This window comes from Crocodylus porosus, unplaced genomic scaffold (genome assembly GCF_001723895.1).
Source record: "Crocodylus porosus isolate Cpor-Errol unplaced genomic scaffold, CroPor_comp1, whole genome shotgun sequence".
NCBI lineage: Eukaryota > Metazoa > Chordata > Crocodylia > Crocodylidae > Crocodylus > Crocodylus porosus.
The window spans coordinates 165,709,579-165,732,210 of record NW_017728886.1 but is presented as its reverse complement, the minus strand read 5'-3'; the positions used below and the strand labels follow the sequence as shown (position 1 = coordinate 165,732,210).

The following is a 22,632-nucleotide window of genomic DNA, read 5'->3' as shown; positions in this document are numbered from 1 at the left end:
AAGTGGTTTGACCCCTCTGTCAAAATCCACTTAAACCCGAGGGACCCAGGTGACCCCCCTCGCCCGCCCCAGGCCAAATCCGCTTGAGTTCAAGGGGCTCCGGTGATCCCCCCTCCACTCCCAAGTCAAAATCCACTTGAATTCAAAGCACCCAGGAGATTTCACTCCCTCCCCCCGCATAAACTCCAATCCAAGCGACTCAGGTGATTCCCTCCCCCGCCCCCCCAAGTCAAAATCCACTCGAATTCAAGGGACTCAGGTGATCCCACCCCCCCAATCAAAATCCACTTGAGTACAAGGGGCTCCAGTGATCACCCCCAGTCAAAATCCACTCGAGTTCAAGGGACTCAGGAGATTCCCGCCCCCCCCCAACCAGTTGAATTCAAGGGACTCAGGTGATCCCCCTAGTCAAAATCCGCTTGAGTTCAAGGGACTCAGGTGATCCCCCCCCGCCCCCAGTCAAAATCCATTTGAATTTAAAAGAACCAGATTCCCCGCCCCCCCTCCACAAACTCCAGTTCAAGGGACTCAGGTTGTCCCCCCCAAGCCCGCCCTGAGCAATATGACGCCCTCCTTGAACATACCCCAGCAGGTGTGGGGCAGCCGCGGGGGTGCTGCCGCCGGAGCCGCGCGCGGAGCTCGGGCGCCGCCTGCGGACCGCGGGGCTGGCAGCGCTTGGCCGGAGGAGCAAGCTGAGCTGCGCTGCGCGGGAGGCGGCAGGCTCCTCGTTTCAATGGAAGAGGAGCTATCAGAGCAAAGGAAACGATCTCGGGAGAGGGGAGCGTAGACTTGGGGGGGTATACAATTCATTCATTGCAGCGTGGAAAGGAAAGGCTGATAGCACACACATCTGATAACACGCCCCCCCCAATCAGGGAACTTGGCTGATTCCCCCCCAGAGCAACATGAAACTCCCCCGAATAGATCACCGGGATCAAAGCAGCAAAAGGCAAACCGATTAAACTCCCTGTCTCTTCCATTGTCCCTTCCCTGCAGACTGTCCCAAGTTGGTGTGCCTGGAGGAGAACAAAATCAGGGCTCACTAGCTTTTCAATAGGGATGCAAAACTAGTATGGGGACAGTTGCAGGTACCTGCAGCAGCTGCCTTTTAAACATTTGGCAAATCCAATTAATCTTTCAAAGCCAAAGCAGCCTCCAAAGTCTGGTTACTTTTTTTTTTCTTCACATAGTAGATGTCTTTAAAAAGCGGGAAAGCCTTAGAGCACACAAGTTTGTGCCTGAACACTTGCAAATAACAGTTGTCCCAACTATTTAGTTGGTCTAATAAAAGGTATCATATCTACCCAAAGAAACTTGTCTGCCTTAGTGCACACACGTCGGCAGACTCTTCTTATGCCTGAAGAAGGGTACTTGTGTCCAAAAGCTTGCAAAGAACATATTTTCCCAACTGTTTAGTTGGTCTAATAAAAGAGATCACATTTTCCCAAAGAACCTTGCCCGTCTTTGGACACGGAAAACATTTCCTGGTGTGATATTAAACTGTGTTAAAAGGGGTGGTTTTGTTTAATATGCTTTACTGGAGGGTTAAAGTTGTAGGAAAACCAGATCATATGGTGACACAAACAAAAATAAAGTGCACTGATATTTAATACAAATAATAGGAATTTAACAACGTTCCAGATAGGAAATTCTGATTGTGGAATTTCGGGCCAGTACATATGTTTCGTGGTTAAGTTAAAGTAACCCAAACTTGTGGTTGATTGCACTAAATGCTAGTTAACACTAGTTAAACATGCATGTTGGACAGCTAGCAGATCAGAGCAATTCAAGGTGACACCCAAGATTAGTTTAGTTTACTGCCAAGGCCGTCCTTAGTTCACCCTTGCTTTTTCTAGGAATTCACAGGATCTGGAATTGTGTGCTTAATCCTGCTCCCACTAAACTCAAAGACAAAGCTGGAGGAAGGCTTAGGTATCCATATCTGTAAGGCACGCAGTACCCTTCTCTACTTCTTGCGTCAAGAAATGCCAAGCATACTCTGCTCCATAAAACCCACTCCCATTAAAAGTCACTGGCAAAGCCCCAGCTTCAGTGCAAGTCAAGGAAGTGTTACGACTACAGTGTCAACAAGTCAAGCAGTTTCAGCAATAACTTTGTCAAAGCCATAGTTGCTGTTACAGATCTCCAGCAAAAGCAGTCCTCATGGGGGTTGGTAAATTGCCATGAAATTCTATGGAAAAAAACATGTCTTGGTTTTTCAGGATACAAAGGCAGAGGCAGGACAGGGTGCATCTTAGAAACTATGTTGGTCAGAGAGGTGTAAGTCTCTAAGGTTGCTCCCTGCCCTGCCTGATTTCAGACTAATATAGCTAATTACCCCTTAGTACACACAGGTTTAAACAGAAGCTATAGTATAATAGAAAAGATAGATTAATTCCTACATTTACTTACAAAAAACAGCACATTACTGCATCTGCTTTTCAGCTTCTTTGGAATTTCAGTGATTTATATCAACTGAAGATCTATTAAATATTTTTTTTATTCATTTCAAACCTTTTTTTTGGCCTTGGGTAATACTAAAAGAAACATACCTCCATCATTTATTAGTATTCTGAAAAAAATCAGACATGTATAAAATAATTTTTTATATATCAGGTCAATTAAAATAAAGGGCTCAGAATAGAAGACCTAACAAAATTGTTCTCGGTCTGAGATCTTACATCTCAAATTCTGATAGATGAAGAATTTCAATAGGAGATTTACAATCCACACCCACCATGGAAGAGAAAGAAAAAAACCCTTCATCACTGTAACAGTGTCACAGTCCTAAAGTGGAATGAAAGGCTGTTGTGGTAATGGAAATGGTGACATTACCTTAACTGTAGCACTGCAGACAATGATACGTAAAATAATTAAGGGTTATAGTACAAATTATAGTTAAAATATATTATTTACCTATACTTCTATTTAACATGCAATTCATTTTATTAGATAATTATTTATAGTAAGAGTCCCTGATGCATTATTTTAAATAAATAAGCTAATCAGTAGCGTAGTTGATGAAATGACAATAACTATCAAGAAATGAAAGATGCTTTAAAATAATATTTTTTTAATGTTTATCTATTGCTTGATAGAAATATATAAGCCAACTGCAGCAGGGGGTGCATAAAACTGGCATCTGGAAAACTGCCTGAGACCCTGAACAAGCACTCATACAATATATGGAATAAAAAAGAGCACTCTGTTCTCTGTTGCAGATGAGAACAGTTCACAAACCACCTTCTCACACCGACCTATTGCTATAAAAGGGCAAGGTTCTGCTACAACTAATGTGTCACTTTTTTTAAACAGCAATGAATATTACTATGCGTATGAGACTATTCATTGGGAACATTATTACCTCAAGTAGAAATACTCTGATGAGAAATATACATAAGGCTTTAGTTGATCATACGGTATGCATGCAAAAAAGCACACATCATGGGCCATAATACTCCTCCAGAGCTGCTATGACACAGAATCCCTTCAGCATAGTTCTGTTCATATTGGAAAGGAATATTCAAAATGAGCCTGCCTTGCTGATGGACTGCCAATTATCCAGTATATTTCCATAAAAGCTTAAATTTGAATGCTGCACAAGCTACAAACACTTACCAGGTAAAATTAGTATGGGGTCCAAAATGGGAAAGTTAACAGGGATTATTTAGGAAGCTGTCATCCAACCCTGCTTTTTTCCCAATAACACCAGGGAAAACCAATGTATAGTCTACTAGAAAAAAAAACTTTTAAAAAATCAGGAAAATTAAAGAATCTGATTCTGTAGTTCTTTATTCATATGAGAAATCCTTCTGACTTCAGTGTTGGACTCAGTAAAGATCACCCTTGTGTAGCTGAAGCATCCCACTTAAGCCAGTTCTAAGGGGCTGTAACTCCTGATAGATAGGATTTAAGTAGATCAATTTACACAGACAAAATAGTCCTACCACACTTTGTAAATAGTGTGAAGGGGTTACAGCTGGCCACTGCTTCAGCACTGAGTTGAAACAGCAGGCATGGGAAGTGAATTTCCTGTATTTTGTTTGTTCTCACTTTTCAGTGGTCATTTGCTCACTGTCCTAACCACTCCTTCCAGCTCCTATCACTCAATCATTTGGTAGATTTTTTCCCCAGAAGTGGTTAGGATTTATTTTCTTCCATCTTTGCCCTAGTCAGAGGAGGAGAGCAGGAGCATCTCAGTGACCCTATTGCAACCCAGGGATTCTCACAGAAAACTGGGCACAGATTTGTTATTTACCTCAATGGTCTTCCTGCCACTGAGAAAAAGAGAAGCTTGGGGCTCTGCCAAAGCAGGCTACATTCAACAAGGGCTGGTGTCTCTCTCTTGTTTTTCCTGGGTAAATGCTCGTTTATTATCTATGAGCAGACAGGTAGTTTTTAAGTCTGAAGCTAAGCAGAAGTTAGGACATTTTATAGATTAACTTAGGGGTGGGAAATTATTTGGGCAGGCAGGCCACTTAATGAGTTTTGATGACCTGTGTAGGGCCACCTCTCCCCCATCTTCCTGTGGCTGTGACCAAAGCAAAAGCGTGAACCCACCAGCAGCTGTAGCATGTCCTGTCCCCTTCCTTGTTCCCCCCACCCCCCCAATCTGGACCAGGCAGCTGCTAGTCATGTCCACAGCTGCCCAAATGTGGCCTGAAGCCTCTGAGTTGGGGCTCCTAGCATGGAGAGTTGGGGTGGGGAGGGGCAAGGCATATTACAGCTATGGACTGTGACCAGCGCAGAAGTTTGAACCCACTTGCAGCTATAGCAAACCCTCCCCTCCTCCTGTGCCTTCAGCCCTGACCTGGAAGTTGCTGGCTACATTTGAGCAGCTGTGGACATGGCTGGCAGTTGTCAGGTCCGGTCTTGAGGGTGGGGGCAGTGGCAGGGACAGGTGTACTACAGCTGCGGGTGGGTTCATGCTTCCACTTCTGCACTGGTGGCAGCCCTGGCCCAGAGAGGTAGAGAGAGCATCTGGCATGCTGAAAGCAGTGATGGCTGCCCAGCATCACATGGCTGCTGGAGCCAGAGCTGATGCCCATCCATGGGCCAGATCCATTCATTTGGGAAGCACTGGCCAGCGGGCCAGATCAAATCAGTTGTAGGTCACATCTGGACCACAGGCTATATTTTGTCTACCCCTGGACTAGCTGGTTCCAAGATGCATGAGTTTTCATAGGCAACAACCTACTTTGTCAGATGCTACAAATGCTACAATTTATGAAAGCCTAATTTATGTAACTAGATGGAGTCTGGGATTTACAAGACGTGGAGGACTGAGCTGTAATTGTGTGTACTATTTAACACATACACAAACTAACTATCATGTCTAATTTGATGTTTTCAGGTCTCTGGTAGGTAAGGGTGATAATTTAAAAGTGGAACATTTTTCTCTGCCCTCTACAAGCTCCACTACCAATGGTTCATTATTACATCATTTACCCCTTTTTTTTCTTTTGAACACGTGGTATATATTTTTAAGATTATGTAACCGACATACTGGATCAGATCGATGGTCTATCACATACAGTATTCTGTCTCTGAGTATGGCCAGTGCCAGATGCTTCAGAAGAAGGTGACTTAAGTCCTTAAACACATGATTTTATACTCCTTTTTAATCTTTTAAAAATCTTTTTTTTAAAAAAAAAATTATTTTAACTCTGGTTTTCAATATAACTGTCCAATCTCTTGTTGAGTCATGGAACATTTTTGGCATTGGTGACATCTAGTGGTTATGAATTCCACAGTCTAAACACACAAAAGTCCTAAAATACATTTTTTCACCTTTCAGTTCCAATTGAATAACCTTTTTTATATTATGCAGTCCATATCCATGAATATATTTTGGTTTCAGAGTTTAATTTTTTTCAAATCATGCTCAGATATTTCTAAGTCCAGAGTTGATGATGATTGCAGCCAAAATGTACTTCCACTACACTATCCAAAAATCTCATATGCAGAAATGATCAAAGTTATATTATAAATTGGAAGCTGCAATTCAGTTGGAAGTTATTTTGTTGCTACCTTAAAAATGACCTAGGAACAAGACATGACAAGTAATTTCAAGTTGTAGATAAAGGTCATTTCTTGCTAGATTCATATTTTTATATAAATTAATTAACCCACCATCAGTTCCTTCTTGAAGAGCAAATGGTACCAAGCAGTGGTTATATTAACCAAATATTCAGCTGAAAAAGCTAATTATACAGGAAATGGAGGAAAAGGTTGACTCAGATGCATACTTTTTGTTATGTACAATGAAGGTCATTGTAAATTAACATTGTCATTCTTGCAAAAGAATAGTTGCTAATTACCAGCTGTTAAACAGGTATCTGTTTATTGCCAGGTTTGGTTAATTGTAATGCATGCTTTTTTAGTGATGCATATATTTGTATAGTAAAGCTGTTTTATACAGTTTTATACAAAATGGTTATATGATCCAAATTGTTGATTCAAATAGATGCAGAAGTTTGATTGCTTTAGATTTTACGGCATGCATTTTTTAAATGAATAGATTGGATTTATCTATATTTGCAAGCAACTCCTATAGTATTGGGCAACATAATTTTCATGGTATGTTTCTGAATCTGAAAACTGTGAATGCTAAAGTGCAAATTAATTTTCCAGGTCCTTAATCATCTACATAAAAAGTTGAGAAACACATCAAAGAAATCAGAAGCATCCAAGAAAAAGGTAGATTGCTTTTTCTAACCAAGTACAGTTTGTTTTTATTTAGATTTACAAGTTAGTTACCTTAGTACCTCAGTTATTGCCAAAAGATACAATGTCGAGATGGTCTTGAATGAGAACAGAGTTACAATCCAACCTCTATTCAGATTTGCATTTGTTTCCATCTTTGCAATGGATCATGGATTCCTTACCCTTTGAGCTTTGGAAGAGCTGAATGTCAGATCCAGACCGTGTACTCAGATAATAGTCATATTTTGATGATATTCATAGAATGTCTTGTTTCTATGATTAACTTTCCAGATTGTTTATTGTACTTTTTTCTAGGAGTCTGATGCATGTCTTTTAAAACTGTCTCATCCATACTGGTTTTATCCTCCGGTGTTCAAGATCCTAGTTAAACAACTGATACAGATATGATTTTGAAAAGATCTTTAAAACATATTTGCTTTGTGATTTAGAACTGTATCAAAGTATCTGTACATTGAGTTAATTTGCCAGTTAATATAGCATACACAGTTCTAATATTTGAGCAAACTCCACACCAGGAATCATTTGACTAACTTCTAAATGTATAGATATAGAATAAGAAAAATAAATTGACTGATCCAATGGATATAGCCATATAGAAGATAGGGTAGATATGCACCTCATAAGCTTTTGTGAACTTGAGTTCACTTCAACATCTGATGAAGTTAGCTGGAGTTCATGAAAGTTTATGTTCTTCATCTATCTTATTTACAGTAGTTAGTCTATCAGGTGCATATCTACGCTGTCTTCTGCTTGACTTCAGACTTCAGCTAACTATCTCCCTATAGCCATATATCTGTGTAGAACCTCAGAAAAGTAAATGGGCTTTACATGTGTGGGGAGTCCTGGTTATACAGACTGTATTGAAGAATTAGGGCTCACTGTTCTTGCAATATTTATTAAATTTCTAGATAGAAATCCAAGCCAATTTATTTTTAATGCTACACTTACATGGAAATTCTAGTCAAGATCTTTTGGTCATAGAATGAAAAATGATTAAATCAAAGCACATAAGGACCTACTCACCTATGTTTGCTGAATCAAGGCTTAAGACATAACTACTAGATACATTTAAAGGTCCCCCTTCCATCTAGTCAACTCTTGCACAATACATTGCAAGACTGTTGATACTTGGTTTTTCTTCTTAAAGCTGTAACATCATGTGATTACATTAGAATTAGAGGTTTCATTGAGAACTAAAACAAAACCAAAAATTTCTGGCCATGATGGAGTAAGGTAAAAAGCTTGAAACTTTACCTCATGTATGCCACAAGAATTTAACCAAAATGCAGGCAAAAGAGAACATCTCAAAATGATTATTTGACTTGAAAAGAAGCTTATGTTTTCTGCGTAGGTCCAAATTCATAATTTTGAAAGCAATATTTAAATATTTCTCAGTTTTTCCAATCTGGCTACTCCATTAGAAAAACAAAACAAACAAGGAAATAAAACCAAAACAGGAACAGACCCTACCTTTAGCATGTTCCTGACCTTATTAGAGCTGAAGGGTTTGAATAAGGACATCAACAGTGGAGTCTTAAATTTGCAGATGCTAATAAAAATAAGAATTCGCCGGAATACTACTTTTGTATATTTACTGAAAATACAAAATATTAATGCTTAAGTCATATTTCCTGGAATTATATTACAGGAAGTTTTGTTTACTTATGAGGAACCTTAAGAGAGAACCCATTAAATAAACAAGAGCAGCCCTGTAGTGTTTCCTTGGTTGCAAATTAGACTGATAATGTTGTAAAGGTAACCTCTGGATTAAGAATAATGGAATAGAACAACTATTGCAAGTATTTTCAATCCATTATGCACAATTTTACTCATCTTACAGGTACCATTTACCCTAAGTATGAAAGGTCTGAGAGACACAGCGTCAAATTCTGTCCTCAATTACATCTATGCAGTCCATCTAAATCAGTGGCATTATCAGGTGTAAACTAGCTCCTAATTTCCAACTAAAGGAGATAAAATGTGTCCTGTATTAATTAATTTTGTGCATAGCTATCCACATTATTCTATTGTTAATACATTAAAAAGTTCAGAAGCTTTTAAAAGGAAAAAATAGAAAATTTTATATTAAAAAAAGATTATGCTTTTTTATTTCTGCCTAAACACACATACCTAATAAATACAGTATTTCAGTTGGCAGTGGAGATTTTTATTAACTTGAAGAGACCAATTTTAATCTCATGTGGAGACAACCTTTTTACTGGGCAGATCCTGAGGTTATGTAAGTCAGTATAGATGCTTGTTTTTAGTGCAGTTACATAGTCTTATACCATTTGAGGAATGAACTCATTACTTGCAAATATACTTGTTCAGGAACATTTTTTACTAAATTTAAAACTTGAGTCAGATTGTGGCTCTTTTTCAATTAAGCAGGAAGGTCATGATTGAAAGGTATAGTCAGGAGGAGACCCATGAGGACTCTGCCTGGAGTGAGCACAGGATATTTTGAGGACAGGAAGTCAGCTCTACTAGTTGGTATAGAAATTGCTGTATATCTCTTCCTGCCACACATCAACAAGTAGGACTGTACCAATTGCATGGGCAAGGCCAGATTCCTTACATCTCTCTCTGCCTTTTTGCATCTTCTCAGGGAAAGACATAATCCTGCCTACATTCAACTTGCATACTTGGGTTGTATTTCTTAAAAATATTGAAGCTGATCTCTTTATTTCAGTAATACACTTCAAGGAGACCTAAGATATTCCATCCAGAAGTTTTGCTGAAATGTTTAGATTCAGTTGTAAGCTTAAATGGTTAAGTGAGATGGATTCAAAGCGCATACTTATTTGGATCAAATCAGGAAAGCAAATAGTCCTCTAAAAAGTGTTTTTCTTGAAAGATGAATTTTAACATTGGATTAGAAAGTTTTGAAGTGTCCTGTGGTGATGAACTAAACACAAAATGTTCTCCTTTAATCCACTTAAGGGATCTATTTACTACAGCCCAGTGTTAATCCTGTTTCTGTCTAAATTACTAGGAATCTCCCATTAACTCTCAATGGGAACTAATGTTGCTTTTTCATAGCTACTAACTTTTGAATACAGCACTTCTTAACTGGTTGACACAATTTCCACTTCTCAACCAGCATGTAACTTCAGACTCAGAGCTGGAGTGGTAAATATTTGAGAAGAGAACATTAGTTTCTCTATATGTGAACTGGATTTAAAATTTAAATTTAAACAAGAGTAATTGCATTTCTACATTATTTTAAATTTCTGAGATATGCTCAGGTTCTCTTTATGCTGACTGAGGGTTCACTAGACTAGAGTAACTAATTTTGGTATCTGTGTTAAGGCTGTCCTTAGTATGATCCAGGGGAGGAAATATGAGCACAAGTGAATGAATGGGTTTAAAGTAGCATTCTCATTTTCTGGCCTGGGTAAACCTTGTTAGGCTTAACTTACTAATGCCTATTTATTGCAACTCTGAATATTATCCAGATATGCAAGGCAAAGTTTCTTTCAACATGAAGAATCCTCGACCATGCCCAGCCCATTTGCACTATATGTGCTTAAGAGGACAAACAGACCACATGTCCAGCTTACACCCTGTTCTTCCAGATATCCAGGTGTGAGGGGGCAGTTCTTCCACTGGCTGACTAAAAGTCAGTTCCAGAAGACATTTTGAAAGGGCTATGAAGCCAGAGAAGGCATAAGGACAGAATGCAACTCCAGCAACATGCTTTTAAGCTCCTTTCTGCAACTCCAGCAACATGCTTTTAAGCTCTGTTTTAGACTTGGTCCACAGGTTACCCCCATAGTTGATTCAACTGTAAATGGGTACTGGTAATTGAGGGATGGGGGCTCAAATGTGGCCTGATATTATACTTATCTCTCCCATGTGTGCCTTTGGATACAAAAACTGATATGCAATGTCAATGTATTGCTAGGTTGAGTGGACCTTTGACTTTTTGAAAATGTCTTTTTATCCATCTACTCTAGTTTAATGTCCAAAGACAAGATAATAGAATGTATTATATAGCCCCCTCATAACAGCAATAGGTAGCAAAAAAAATAAAAAATCCCTGGAACCAAACCTAGGAAAGATGTTGACTGCACTTCATAACCAGATTCTGTTTTAAAATTCAGTATAGACTATCAGGTGGTACAACTTATCATAACCCATGCCACTCAAGACTATAGACTAGATAGATCTTCTATGTTTAAACTATTCTGTTGGCTTGAATGCATGGATTACTTCAGGTTACTTGCCAAATCAGGTTATTCCACCATGAGATGCTTTTCTGTGCATTAGACTAATCTAATGCTCAGTAAAGTGGCACTTTCTACATGTGTGCAGTGATTACTGTACAGTATATTAGTCTAATGTGCCATTTTCTAGTACCTGTAGATTCAGGTACTAGAAAAATGGCATATTCATGAATGCGCCTTACCGCATGTGTAGATGCTGAATGGGAGCAAATTGCTCCCAATCAGCCTAGGCAGCAGGAGACCACAGGAGGTGGGGAGAGTTGTTCCAGCTCAGTGAGGCAGCCGGGAGGCAGCTGTTCACACAGCCGGGACAGCTGTCCCCTTCCCCCTCAACCCTGTGCCCCCTGCAAGCCTGTGATTGTCACCCAGGAGAGCCTGGAGCTCTTCTTGGCTGCTTGCAGAGGGGCAGAGTAGGGCAGGAGCAGCCCTAGACTGGGCTGCTCCTTTTGGGCCCAGTTTGCTCCTGCCAGGGGTATACGTGTAGATGTGCACTGCAGAGTGTTTTAATAAGCCTGCCCTGGAGTCAATAGAGTGACACCAAGGAAGTTTGCTTTTAGTCTTGTAGGAACTCATCTAGGCTTCATAGTGCAATAGGGCCATAAGCAGGGGCAAGATAAGTCTAGGGCTGAGTACTGCACAGTAAGATGAGTGGGCAGACTGTATGCTTCTTCTCATTCCCTCAAAGTACTCAATCACTTATGGAGGTGGAGGAGCTTTCCTTCTGATACAGAAAGGTTCATTTCAGTTTCCAAACTTTTCTGTTGATTAGGGGGTCCTGATGCAGAGTTTGCATGAATAGTGTCCTAGAGCCTTCATAACTGCAAAAGGCATCCTGGATATTATTTGCTAGATTGGACCCAGTAAAGCAGAACTCAAGGTGTTAGTGACTGTGTTAGTGAAGTTAAGTGTAAAGGCAACAGTGTAGAACAGACAAAATTATATACCTGTGCAGGGAACAGTTCATGGGAATTAGTTGCTTAGGTCAGACAAATTCTGTTAGAGACATATTTAATGTTCTTTGGCTGCAAAAGTTCATGTTGTGAGACACCTAATTAAAAAGAACTTCCCTGTAGGAGATCTAGCCTTTGTTACAGCAAAGAGAAAAGATGTCTATGGTCAGTCCAAACTCCTCCTGAGTAAGTCAGCCTGATAATAGATCTGAGCAAGGCTAAGATCTATTATTTAAGAGCAAGTGGCTGGGCTACTCATCATAGAAAAATACAGCCCAAATTCAAGAAATTAGGACAATACCTAGGCTGAAATATGTCATGTAATACGATTTAATGGCTCTAGTTAAAACATGGTTTAGTTTTGCCTGGTGTAGAGAGACATACCAGGGATCTGGGTTTTCCATTTCCTGTGGAAAAATGGAGAAAAATGCAGATTTCCCCCTTTACCTGAGGAAAATGTGGATTTATTATTCTAACGGAGAAACCCACAGATTTTGCAGTTTTGCAAAGAGCTCTCTGCAGGCTGGCACAGTTCCAGCCTGCAAGGAGCTGGGAGGGAGTGGGAGAAGGGCAGTCAGGCTAGGGGTGCCATGTACACATGGCCATCAAGCAGGCTGGAGAACAGCTCCTGTAGGTAAGTTGGGGGTGGAAATCAAGGCTTCCATAGAGAGGGAGAAAGGTGGGCAGGGCTAGGGCTGGGGCTGCTGCCCAGCCAGGCAGTGCATGGGACTTGGGGCCCAGGACCATAATATGCAGTCTCAGGGCCCCAGTGGGAGTGGGATGGGGCTGTAGGACCAGCTCCCCACTACTGTGCATGCTCCTGAGGGGGCAAGGGCAATCTGTGACCCCCCGAACTTTGCACAGGGTGGGGGCAGGCATGGGCTGCCCATGGGGGGCTTGGGTTCTCTGCTCTGCTTCCCTTCCTCAGGGCCTCTGCAGCTCAGGTGAGGCATCTTCTGTGTATGGGGCAGCAGCAGGGACAGTGGCACAGGTTTGTGCCCCTCACTGCTGCTGCACAAGCAGGGGATGTGTTGTTAGGGTAGGGTGGATTTTGCAGTGGAAATGAGCTTCCCCATGCAACCCTGCTGTTCCCTGCAGTGCTGAGTTACACCTGCTGGGCTGCAGAGGCCTTGGAGAGGGCAGAAGGGTGGAAGCTTGAGCCTGCAGCAGGCAGCTCACACCCATCTCATGCATAAATCTTGTGGAGGGACACAGGTTCCCCACTGCCCCCCTGGGAGTGCATGCAGCAGTGGGGAGTCAGCCCCTACTTCCCGAGTCTACAGCAGGCAGAGGAGCTGGGCTCTGCACCACTGAAGCAGCAGCTGCCTCCTGCAGATGGCCCTGGCAACCGGGGGGGGGGGCGGCAGCTGGGGTGTGTGGGCAAGGTGTACCAGCAGGGCTAGGGGAGAATGTGGAGGGGGGGGAAATGAAATGAGGGGTACTAGCAGAGCTGTGGGGCGGGGAGAGTGAGGGGTATGAGCAGGGCTCTGGGAACTGCTGTGGGGGGAGTGAGGGGCCTTTCATTTTAATCATAGATTTTGTGGGTATTATCAGAGAATTTGTGATTTATCAGGGAAAACCAGAATCCCTGGATGTAACACAGCTCTGTAATGGGATTGGTTTCATCCATTCGGAAGATCAAAACACATTGTAAAAAGTGTTAAGACACTAGTTATAACCGTGCACAACATATTTCATAGTGAAGAGGGGGCTTAAGTCTCTCAACAACAAACTTACTGGAAGTGGCAGTTTTTAGTTATTTGGCGAGTGCATCTACATAAGACACTTAGGATATTTTTACACGTGCTCCGGGAGTTGTGTGTGTGTGCGTGTGGCAGGGGGCAGTGCTTTAATTAGCAAGCTGCACTAATTAATACAGCCTAAGTGTCACATGTATCAGTGTCTTCCATGCTGAGAAATGGCAGCAGGGCACTTTGAACTAAAGCTCATGAAACAAGCTTTAGGTCAAAATACCCTGCTGCCATTTTTCAGCGTGGGGACGCTGATACACGTGAGGCTAGATTCCGCTGGAGTGCGTTAATTTCCATGCTTCTCTCAAGTCTGCTCTGATGTGCTGGATTTCCAATGCATTGGAGCTGGTTCCCTGCATGTGGATAGGAGCCCTTAATGCACAGTAACTTAATACTACTGTGCAATAGTGTGCTAGGCAAAAGTCATGTTAATATGCTACTGCACAGTAGTATTAGGCTAGCGTCACTAAAAAACCTTGTAGTGGTGCTACTTTAGTTATTGTGCATTTAGTTAGTACTTCATTAAGCAAGTACTAAACTAAATGCATAGTAAATATTCTGCATTAATGAACATGTAGACGTGTTCGGTAGGTACTAATTTGTTAAGCAACTAAAAACACTACAAGTATTTTCCTGCTGAAGTACATGAAAACTGAAGAGAACATTGACATTGTTGTTATTTTCCTCACAAACCACGGTTACCATAATACCCTAACATTTCCCTACACTCTGATATACACTGCTGTACTTTGACTAAATATATCATTGGAGATGGCTCTCATGAAAATAATGACAATGTGGAAAGTAACAGTAGATGTGGTCTAGGATATTTTGCTTTTTGTCTGAAGTTCATTTTTTCCAGGTTCTCAACAGCGTACACTAGTACCAGAACTGTGTATGCTTCTGAGTGTTTATTAGTGCACTAGTCCTTTATTACAGTCACTTTTCATTGCTTGGGTGCTGAGCTATAGTCATATGACAACAACACTGTATAAATGATGCTTACATCTCATATTTTCAAAACAATTCAGCATCACATTTAGATACTTTAATAAGATACCAAGCTAGGTACTTTTCATTTCACATTCTGGTCACTTTATTTAGATGCATAAATGGAAGGTGGACCTCTCTTGAAAAAATTGATTTAAAATCTTTGTGCAATATACCGGAGGCATGTCCCATTAAATTAATGGATGGTATAGTGGCGAATCAGAGTTTGCCATTTGAACCATAATTACTACAACATGTACTTCATTTTTATCAAATGAGGTTTTACAGCTAGTCCCACTATGTGAAATACAATGTGTATAGCTGATAAATTAATTAAACACTTCGATAAACATGTTTTTTTTCTTCAATATTTTTCATGGAACATTTGAAATTTCTTGTTCTGGTGTTAATAAAGTAACTATGTTTTATTTTCTTTTTCTGTCTCAGACAGCTCAAACTGTATTGGTGGTGGTAGTGGTTTTTGGAATATCCTGGCTGCCACATCATATAATCCACCTCTGGGCTGAATTTGGAGTTTTCCCACTGACTCAAGCTTCATTTCTCTTCAGAGTAACAGCGCACTGTCTGGCTTACAGCAATTCTTCTGTGAATCCTATTATATACGCATTCCTCTCTGAAAATTTTAGGAAGGCCTACAAACAAGTCTTCAAATGTCAGATAGGTAATGAATCTCCTCTGAATGATGTTAAAGAAAATAAAAGTCGGATTGATACACCACCATCTACCAATTGTACTCATGTGTGAATAATTAAAAAAAAAAATCCTGTGATGTTGGGTTTTCATTTGTGTGGATTAGACCACTAGAGGACAAAGCACAATGAGCTTCCCAAAAGAGCTGGATCTTTCAGCTTCATCTTGGTATTGGGGATTTAATTTAATGAAATTCTGTATTTAGAAAACCTTGCAAATTCATTTTAAAGGTAACTGGGCACATTCTTAATCTGCTAGACATCTTTGTCTAGCACATGTTAAATGAAGCTTTCTGTCCTTTGAAAGATGTTCCAGGAAAAATGGGTAATGGTATGTTTGTGCTAATTCATTTATTCATTTAGATGGGAAGTTAACATGTTATTTACATATATTCAAGTGCAGCATATGCCAGTGGTACTTATGACACAAAGATAAATTAACATGGAATGTAGTTGCAAACTTCCTAATTCAGTTACACAAATTCATATTTTATTTTATAAATTTAAGGAGATAGCTAATTTTTCCCTTAGAAAGGGTAATGAATACTGCAGTAGTTTGATTTCAGAAGTGGTTATATTTTAAAGCTAATCTAAAGCTCCTGTCATCCCTTCAAGTTCTGTTCTGACAAAGCTTTTTCTTGTTGTAAGTACATGTGAACTCTGCTTTTAAGTGGAAGTATTTTTCTTATGTTTGTGTAATTACTTAGAGAAGAAATGCTGATCTTACTTGCTTTTCTGATGTACCATTTAAATCAAGGAAATGAGGCACTAATGTTTAGCTTCATGTACCTTGCCTGACTGCACACACAAAACAATGGTAATACCTTTGTATTATCTTTGTGACACCTTTATAAGGTTTTGCTTAGGGTGTACACATAGTTGTTTCAAAATAGGAGTTCACAAATGCAAAGTAGGAAGGTTTTTTTCAGGTGCCTGTGTACTTATGTGCTGTTTATATCTACAAGTATATGCCTAGATGTTGAGATATTAACTTAAACATTAGGCTATGTATATTTTAAAAAAATAGTGTTCTTGGAGAATTTCTGGTGGGGCTGAAATCTTTGACACTGGCATTCCAAAAATTGCGACTTATTATCAGACATCTAAATAGCTGTAAGTTAGAAAAATTTAAATGGTAGTATTATGCCAGTAATATATACCAGTATAACAGTAGTATGTTAGTAACAATAATAATATTAAAATGCCCCTGTAAACAACTAACATGAGTAGTTTCACTGAGTTTGAACACAGCTGACGATCTGGTACGAGTGGTAAATTTCCACTGAAGATAATAGAACTACACCCATTTTTTTTGCAGCTGGGATCTGACCTCTAAGGCTAAGTACAGACAGTCAGAAAACCTAAGCCTGAATTGATTCAGTCTTTGCGGGTTAGTATAAGCTGCAAAAATTGAATCAATAAAACAATGAACAGACATTCACTTTTGATTCAGGAAATGCAGCCACATGCCTACAGTGGCTCAAGCTAGAAGCTGGGGGGCGCCAAATCATGGCTTTCTGGCACATAGCCAGCATGAGCTGTGTGTTCACTTCCTCTTTCTGCTGCCCCAGAGGTCTCTGGGATTTGCAGTCCACAATGACAGCAGCAGGACTCTCAGGGTTGCTTATTACTTCCTTCTCCTGCTTTCAGGCATCTCTGGGATGTGTAGTCCACACTTGCAGCCAGCAGTAAGTTTAGTAGGCTAGGGCAGCACTCTACTGAGGGGAAGGGAAGTTTAACCCCCCTCCCTGGCCCCAGACTCCAGGTGGGGTATGCCCAGGGTACCAGTGAGCCAGCCAGTGAGCCAACCCTCACTGCTCCAGCTAGGGAGCAGATGGGCATGGCCAGCCCTGTGCTCTGGAGCAGACAGCACAGCCCAGCACAGGGCTGAGAAGCATGCTGGGACACTGGGGGACTCTGATTTAACTTGAACCAGGAAGTTGTCTAGGACAAAAGTGACATAAACTGGGTTGACCCAAATCAGTTAAGTCTGATAAATACATTCAACCAGGTTTGTCTTAAATCAGTTTCAGCTGTTTTAAAACTAGTTTATGTGCACTGAACTACTATTCTGTTACAGGTTTGAACCAGTTTCTGACTACGACTGTGGACTATGTGTAACTTCTGTTCCTAGCCTAAAAGTGAAATGTACTCTTAGAACATCTGGTTTAAGATCCACTGAAGTCAATAGAAATATTTATTTCTGGGTTTGTTTGTCCTCCTTCCCCCCCAATTTTCTCCAGTGAATTTTGTCACATTCCTCTTCTTCCTTAGACTTTATTGATAATGTGGAACTGAGGTAGATGAAAACATGTACTTGGTGAAAGATAACTCTGATAAAATTTAGGAAACCCTGATATACCAGGAAATGTACTAAGGTTTGACTTGCGTGAAAATATCTGCATTTATACATTGCTGTCATACTCTTAGAGTAAATATCACCCCCCACCCCCAAACAGTACCACATTATCAAGGGTGGCCACATGTCTTGATCCTTGTAGCTGCAAACAAACATTTTGAGACATTTTGGAATTGCAGGATGTAAAGCTTTCAAGATGTGCATTTCCCAGAACCAATGATCTGTACACTTACTTTCTTCATGAGCTTCATTTAAACAGCTTGGATTGCTTCATGCAGCTTGCAAGCTACGGTTTGCCCACCCTTGGGGTGTGTGTGTATACACATATATATATGTCTCTGTGTGTGTGTGTGTGTGTGTGTATACACACACACATATATATATATATATGGTACTTCTGCTTGCTCATTCACTTAGTCCTGTATGTGAATGACTTCCTCTTTATTATGTATATGTGAGTACATGAAGTGGCATGGCATTATTGTCCTATATAAAAAAACACATTAAGATAGAATAAAAATGGCTGAATCCACAATCTGAGAGGTAAACTTTCTGAGGAAGACTCTTTTGGAAACTGGTCTGGGATTAAAAATTTAATTCCCACAGACAAAATAGGGCATCATAGACCTTACAATTTCTCATTTCAAGTGCAAGACATATTTGACTTTGTTTTCTTGAAAATATAATACATGGCAATGCACATAAATTATTTCTTTAGGGAAACTAATCAAATTAAAATACTACCCTAAACACAGTTGTTCTCCTGGGGAGAGAATAAGAGAAGGAATGAACAGTATATGACTAATATAAAAACTGTGCTATGGAAGAGGCTCAGTACTAGGTATACGAACCTACACAGAATAGAATAAAGATATACTACTATATATCTGTAAAAAGGAATATGTGTGAAAGTTATTTTATGCAGTGGTTTTCACAGCTTGCATTGCAAAATACTCTCTTCAAATACCTGGAGGTTGGTTATAAAAGAGTGGTGACAGAGTATTCCTTGTGGCCGTAGGGGCCAGGACAGGAAGTAGAGTTCTTAAATTGCAACAAAAATGTAGGTAGAATGTTACAAAGAACTTTCAATTTATGAGGAGAGTTAAACGATGGAATAGACCACCTGGAGAGGTAGTTGAACCCTATTTTTTCTCTAGCCAGATGATATTGCTGTAAAAACAGTGTTCATGTATGATTTTATGGATGTATTGTGGCCTGTTCTGGAGTGCACAAACATATCACACTGATACTTACAAAATTTTTGTGGAAAGATTGGGAACTAAGTTCTAAAATGTGGAGATAAAACATTATGTAGCCAAACACCTGGATTGTCTCCTTTGAGGTTCTAGTCCTGGGCTAAGAACAGAAGTTACACATGAAACGGTTTAAGTGATCAATGAACATAAACCAGTTTCAAAATAGTTGGAACTGGTTTAAGATAAACCTGGTTGAATGTATTATCAGACTTAACCGATTTGGGTCAAACCATTTTATAAAACTTCTGTCCCAGACCCCTTCCTGATTCAAGTTAAATCAGAGTTCCCCAGCATCTCAGCATGCTTTTCAGCTCTCAGATGCTCAGTGCTGTCTGCTCCAGCAAGCAGGGCCCTGCCCCTCTTCTTCCTACCTGGAGTAGTGAGAGCTGGCTAACAAGGGGGTGGAGGGGGCAAACCTGGTTGAAGATGCAGCCCGGTCTCCGGGGGGCAGAGAGGGGACGGGACTGCCCTGTCCTCAAGCAAACCCCAGCTGGGTTGTGGGGCCAGGGCAGGGGTTAAACACCCCTTCCCTCAATCAAATGTAATGCTGACTACAACTGTGGACTACAAATCCCAGAGGCACCTGGAAGCAGGAAATGAGAAACCTGCAGAGTCCTGTTGCTGTAATTCTTGACTGCAAATGCCAGGGACCTCAGGGGCAGCAGGAAGAGGAAGTGAACATATAGCCAGAGAGCCATGCTCTAGCATAGAGGTTCCCAACCTCTGGGCCGTGGTCTGGTAATGGGCCGCAAAGGGTTGGCTGCTGGTCCGCTGCCAGACTGGAAGTCCAAATGTGACCGGCATACTGCAGACCAGTAGCCAAATTTTTTGTTTATACTTGGTATATTCAGTATACTCAGCCTGCAATTTGCCAGTCTGCAGTCACTTCTGGTCTGTGGTTTACCTGTCCACAGTTTGCCGGTCCGTGGTCTAAAAAGATTGGGAACTATGTCTCTAGCAGCCCCTGGCTTCTGGCTTGAGCCACTGCAGGCTGTGGCTTTTTGACTGTCTGTACTTAGTCCTGGTGAATGTGTTTGAGCATGAACGCTTCAGGTCCTAGAAAAGGGACAAAAGTTTAAATTCTGCTCAGATTGTATCTGATTGAAGATTTAGTGCCCTTTGAAATCAAATGGACGTATATTGACTTTGATAGACATTGAACTGGACTCTAAAGGGGTTCATTCTGTTATTCATACTGAACATGAGTAGTTTATGTATGTAGACCTAAGTGAATTCCATGAATTCTACTCAACATGAATGCAAATGGCAGAATTGGTAAAAATTATAACTAAACTAAACTATAAACTAAAGTTGCAGTTTAACAAAGAAATTATCCACATGCCTTATCTTTATGTGACTGATTTCACTAGAACTTAGACAGTTTGAGGTCAGAAATGAAACAAAAAAAACGTGAGTTGCTATTTATATACCCATTTATAAAATACTTATAAAATGGTTGAGAGTATATCACTGCCAATGGTGGTTGTTTATGCTATGTCTCTTAGTGATTATCTCCCAGAGTTTAGAATAAAGTTCACATTTAAAATGTTTAAAACATAATCTTAATACGTTATATATTTTTAAATACTAGAATGTATTGCAGTCCCTTTTAAAAGTAAATAAATAAATGTCAACTGAAAAAAATTAAGGACAAGATCATACTTTCCATATTTTTCTCTGCAGAGTGGATGAAAGGAGAAGAAAACCCCCTTCCTGAGCCTATATTTTGTCAGTGAGGAGGTTGAGCCAAAGGGGCATATGGTAAGGTAAAAGTTATGAAGCATGTTAATATGAGAGGCTCCCTCCTGCAGGTCTCCTGAAGGGGTTCATTTCTGTTGACCTTGGGTGAGAAGTTGACCTAAGCTGCTGTCAGTGGTTTCTAGCCAAATGTTTTCTAGTTATGGAATTTCTTTTCTCTGTTTTAAAAAATAAAAATAGAAGAGTACTTTTCATTAACAGGGCTTTATGGCTGCCCAGATGAACACCCAGAAGAGTGTTGACTATGAAGTCAAAATTTTTCTTGTGGCCTAAGCTCAGCTCTTCTCATTTTTATGTAGTAGCATTGGAGTGTTCTGTAGACAAGATGGTCCAGGAAATATGCATGAAGTGAGGACTTTTTGGGGTAATATCTTGTATTGGACCATCTGAATAGTTGGGAGAGATGTTAGAAAAGCTTTTGGGAACAAAGTCGCTTTCTCCAGGTCTGGAACTCTTAACCAAGAGTCACCATTTCATCTGGTATTTACTATTTAGCTTAGGCTGTTTCTGCTTCTTTTCCAAAGCTGAGGAAGTACCCTTTGGAAAAGCCTGCCTAACATCTCTCCTAATTATTCAGTTGGTCCATTTGTATGTAGTGATTATGAAGCGATTTTATTTACATGATCACATATCTTCTAACCTGGGGTCAGCAGCTTTATAAGGAGTGATGGGCTGAAGGCAGCTGGGTCTGAAGGTGGGCTACTGCTTGCAGCCTGACCAGTGCCACTGCTTCCCCTTCTGCTCCAGAGGTACATCACAGCAGCACCCAAGCTGTCTGCTGCTGCCCCAGCCCTCTGTTGTCTGTGCTGAGGGCTGCTCTCATTCTTGCACTCCTCTGCTTCAGCCACCCTGGCTGCTGCTCCTTACCCCTTGCCACTGATTACTATTGCCACTGACTGCTTCTAACACAAAATTCAATGGCAACAGAAGACTGGGGATGCAGGAGAGAGAATAATGAGGGCTGAGGTGGCAGCAGATGGTGTTGCAGAAAAGCAGTTCAGGGAAGACTAATTCAGGGCAGAATAGGAGTAGTCTGTGCCACAGTAGGCAAAAGGGACCTGGGATTACCTCCTTTAGGCTGGTGCTAGGGCCCCTGTTGCCCATCCCTCCTGCACCCTCCCCCTGCTGAAGAATTACTACCATCATTCTGGCTGCACCAGCTGGATGAAATTGCTTCATGGGCTGAAAACAGTGCAGGCCACAGACTGCTGAGGCCTGCTCTAAACTAACACAACAGGCATGTAGAATAATATGCATGTACCAGACTAGGGACACATTCAGACATGCAGCAAAGAATTCAGAAAGACCACAGTTATGGATTTATATTTGAAATCCTATATGATTTCTATTTGTGAATCATGTTTGCAAACAGTGTGGCATCATATAGAACCCTTGAAAGGACCCAGGGTGCTTACATCACTGATATAAGCACACTGCATTGGAATTCATCAGCAAAAGTGGAGAAAAGCAAAAGTGGACAAAAGTAACAAGATAGGAGAATTGAGTCTTACAAGTTTGTGCATTGCTCACTGCTATAATGGGAACAACCTTCAGTTTGTAATTTCTAGACTTCTTAGCATACAACCTTAACCTTTGTAGCTTTGGTAGAAGAGTTCAGTCAGGGCAGGATTACTGCTTAAGTAAACTAGGCACAAGCCTAGGGCCCTGAGCTGCAGGGGCCCCTGGTCCTTCCCTCCACAGCAGCAGCGCAATTGGCTCCCACCTAAAATGGCTCTGTCTGCCTCCCTCCCCTTCCCTTCCTCTCCCCTCTGGTGGCCTCACTGCCACAGCAGCTCTGAGCCCTGTTCCCCAGGGGCGCCAGCACTGGGGTGGGGAGCGACCTGCCCGGGGGCCATGAGTTTGCCTTGGGCCCACAAAAGGGTTCATCTGGCCCTGAGTTCAA

At 40.9% G+C, this 22,632-nt stretch overlaps 1 protein-coding gene across 2 annotated transcripts in view; it reads left to right on the top strand.

Moving 5' to 3' along the window:
* GALR1 (galanin receptor 1) overlaps positions 1 to 22,035 on the top strand; it is a 22,994-nt gene extending 959 nt beyond the window's left edge. Inside the window, exons 2-4 of one of the 2 annotated variants that reach the window (XM_019544810.1) lie at positions 6,634 to 6,699; positions 15,094 to 15,328; positions 20,655 to 22,035. In XM_019544810.1, the coding sequence (XP_019400355.1) occupies positions 6,634 to 6,699; positions 15,094 to 15,328; positions 20,655 to 20,707 (354 nt within the window). In that variant the 3' untranslated portion in view covers positions 20,708 to 22,035. Of the gene's footprint in view, positions 1 to 6,633; positions 6,700 to 15,093; positions 16,748 to 20,654 lie in introns of those variants that run through there. The other variant, XM_019544804.1, reaches the window with a different exon arrangement.
* Positions 22,036 to 22,632: the final 597 nt, after the last annotated feature.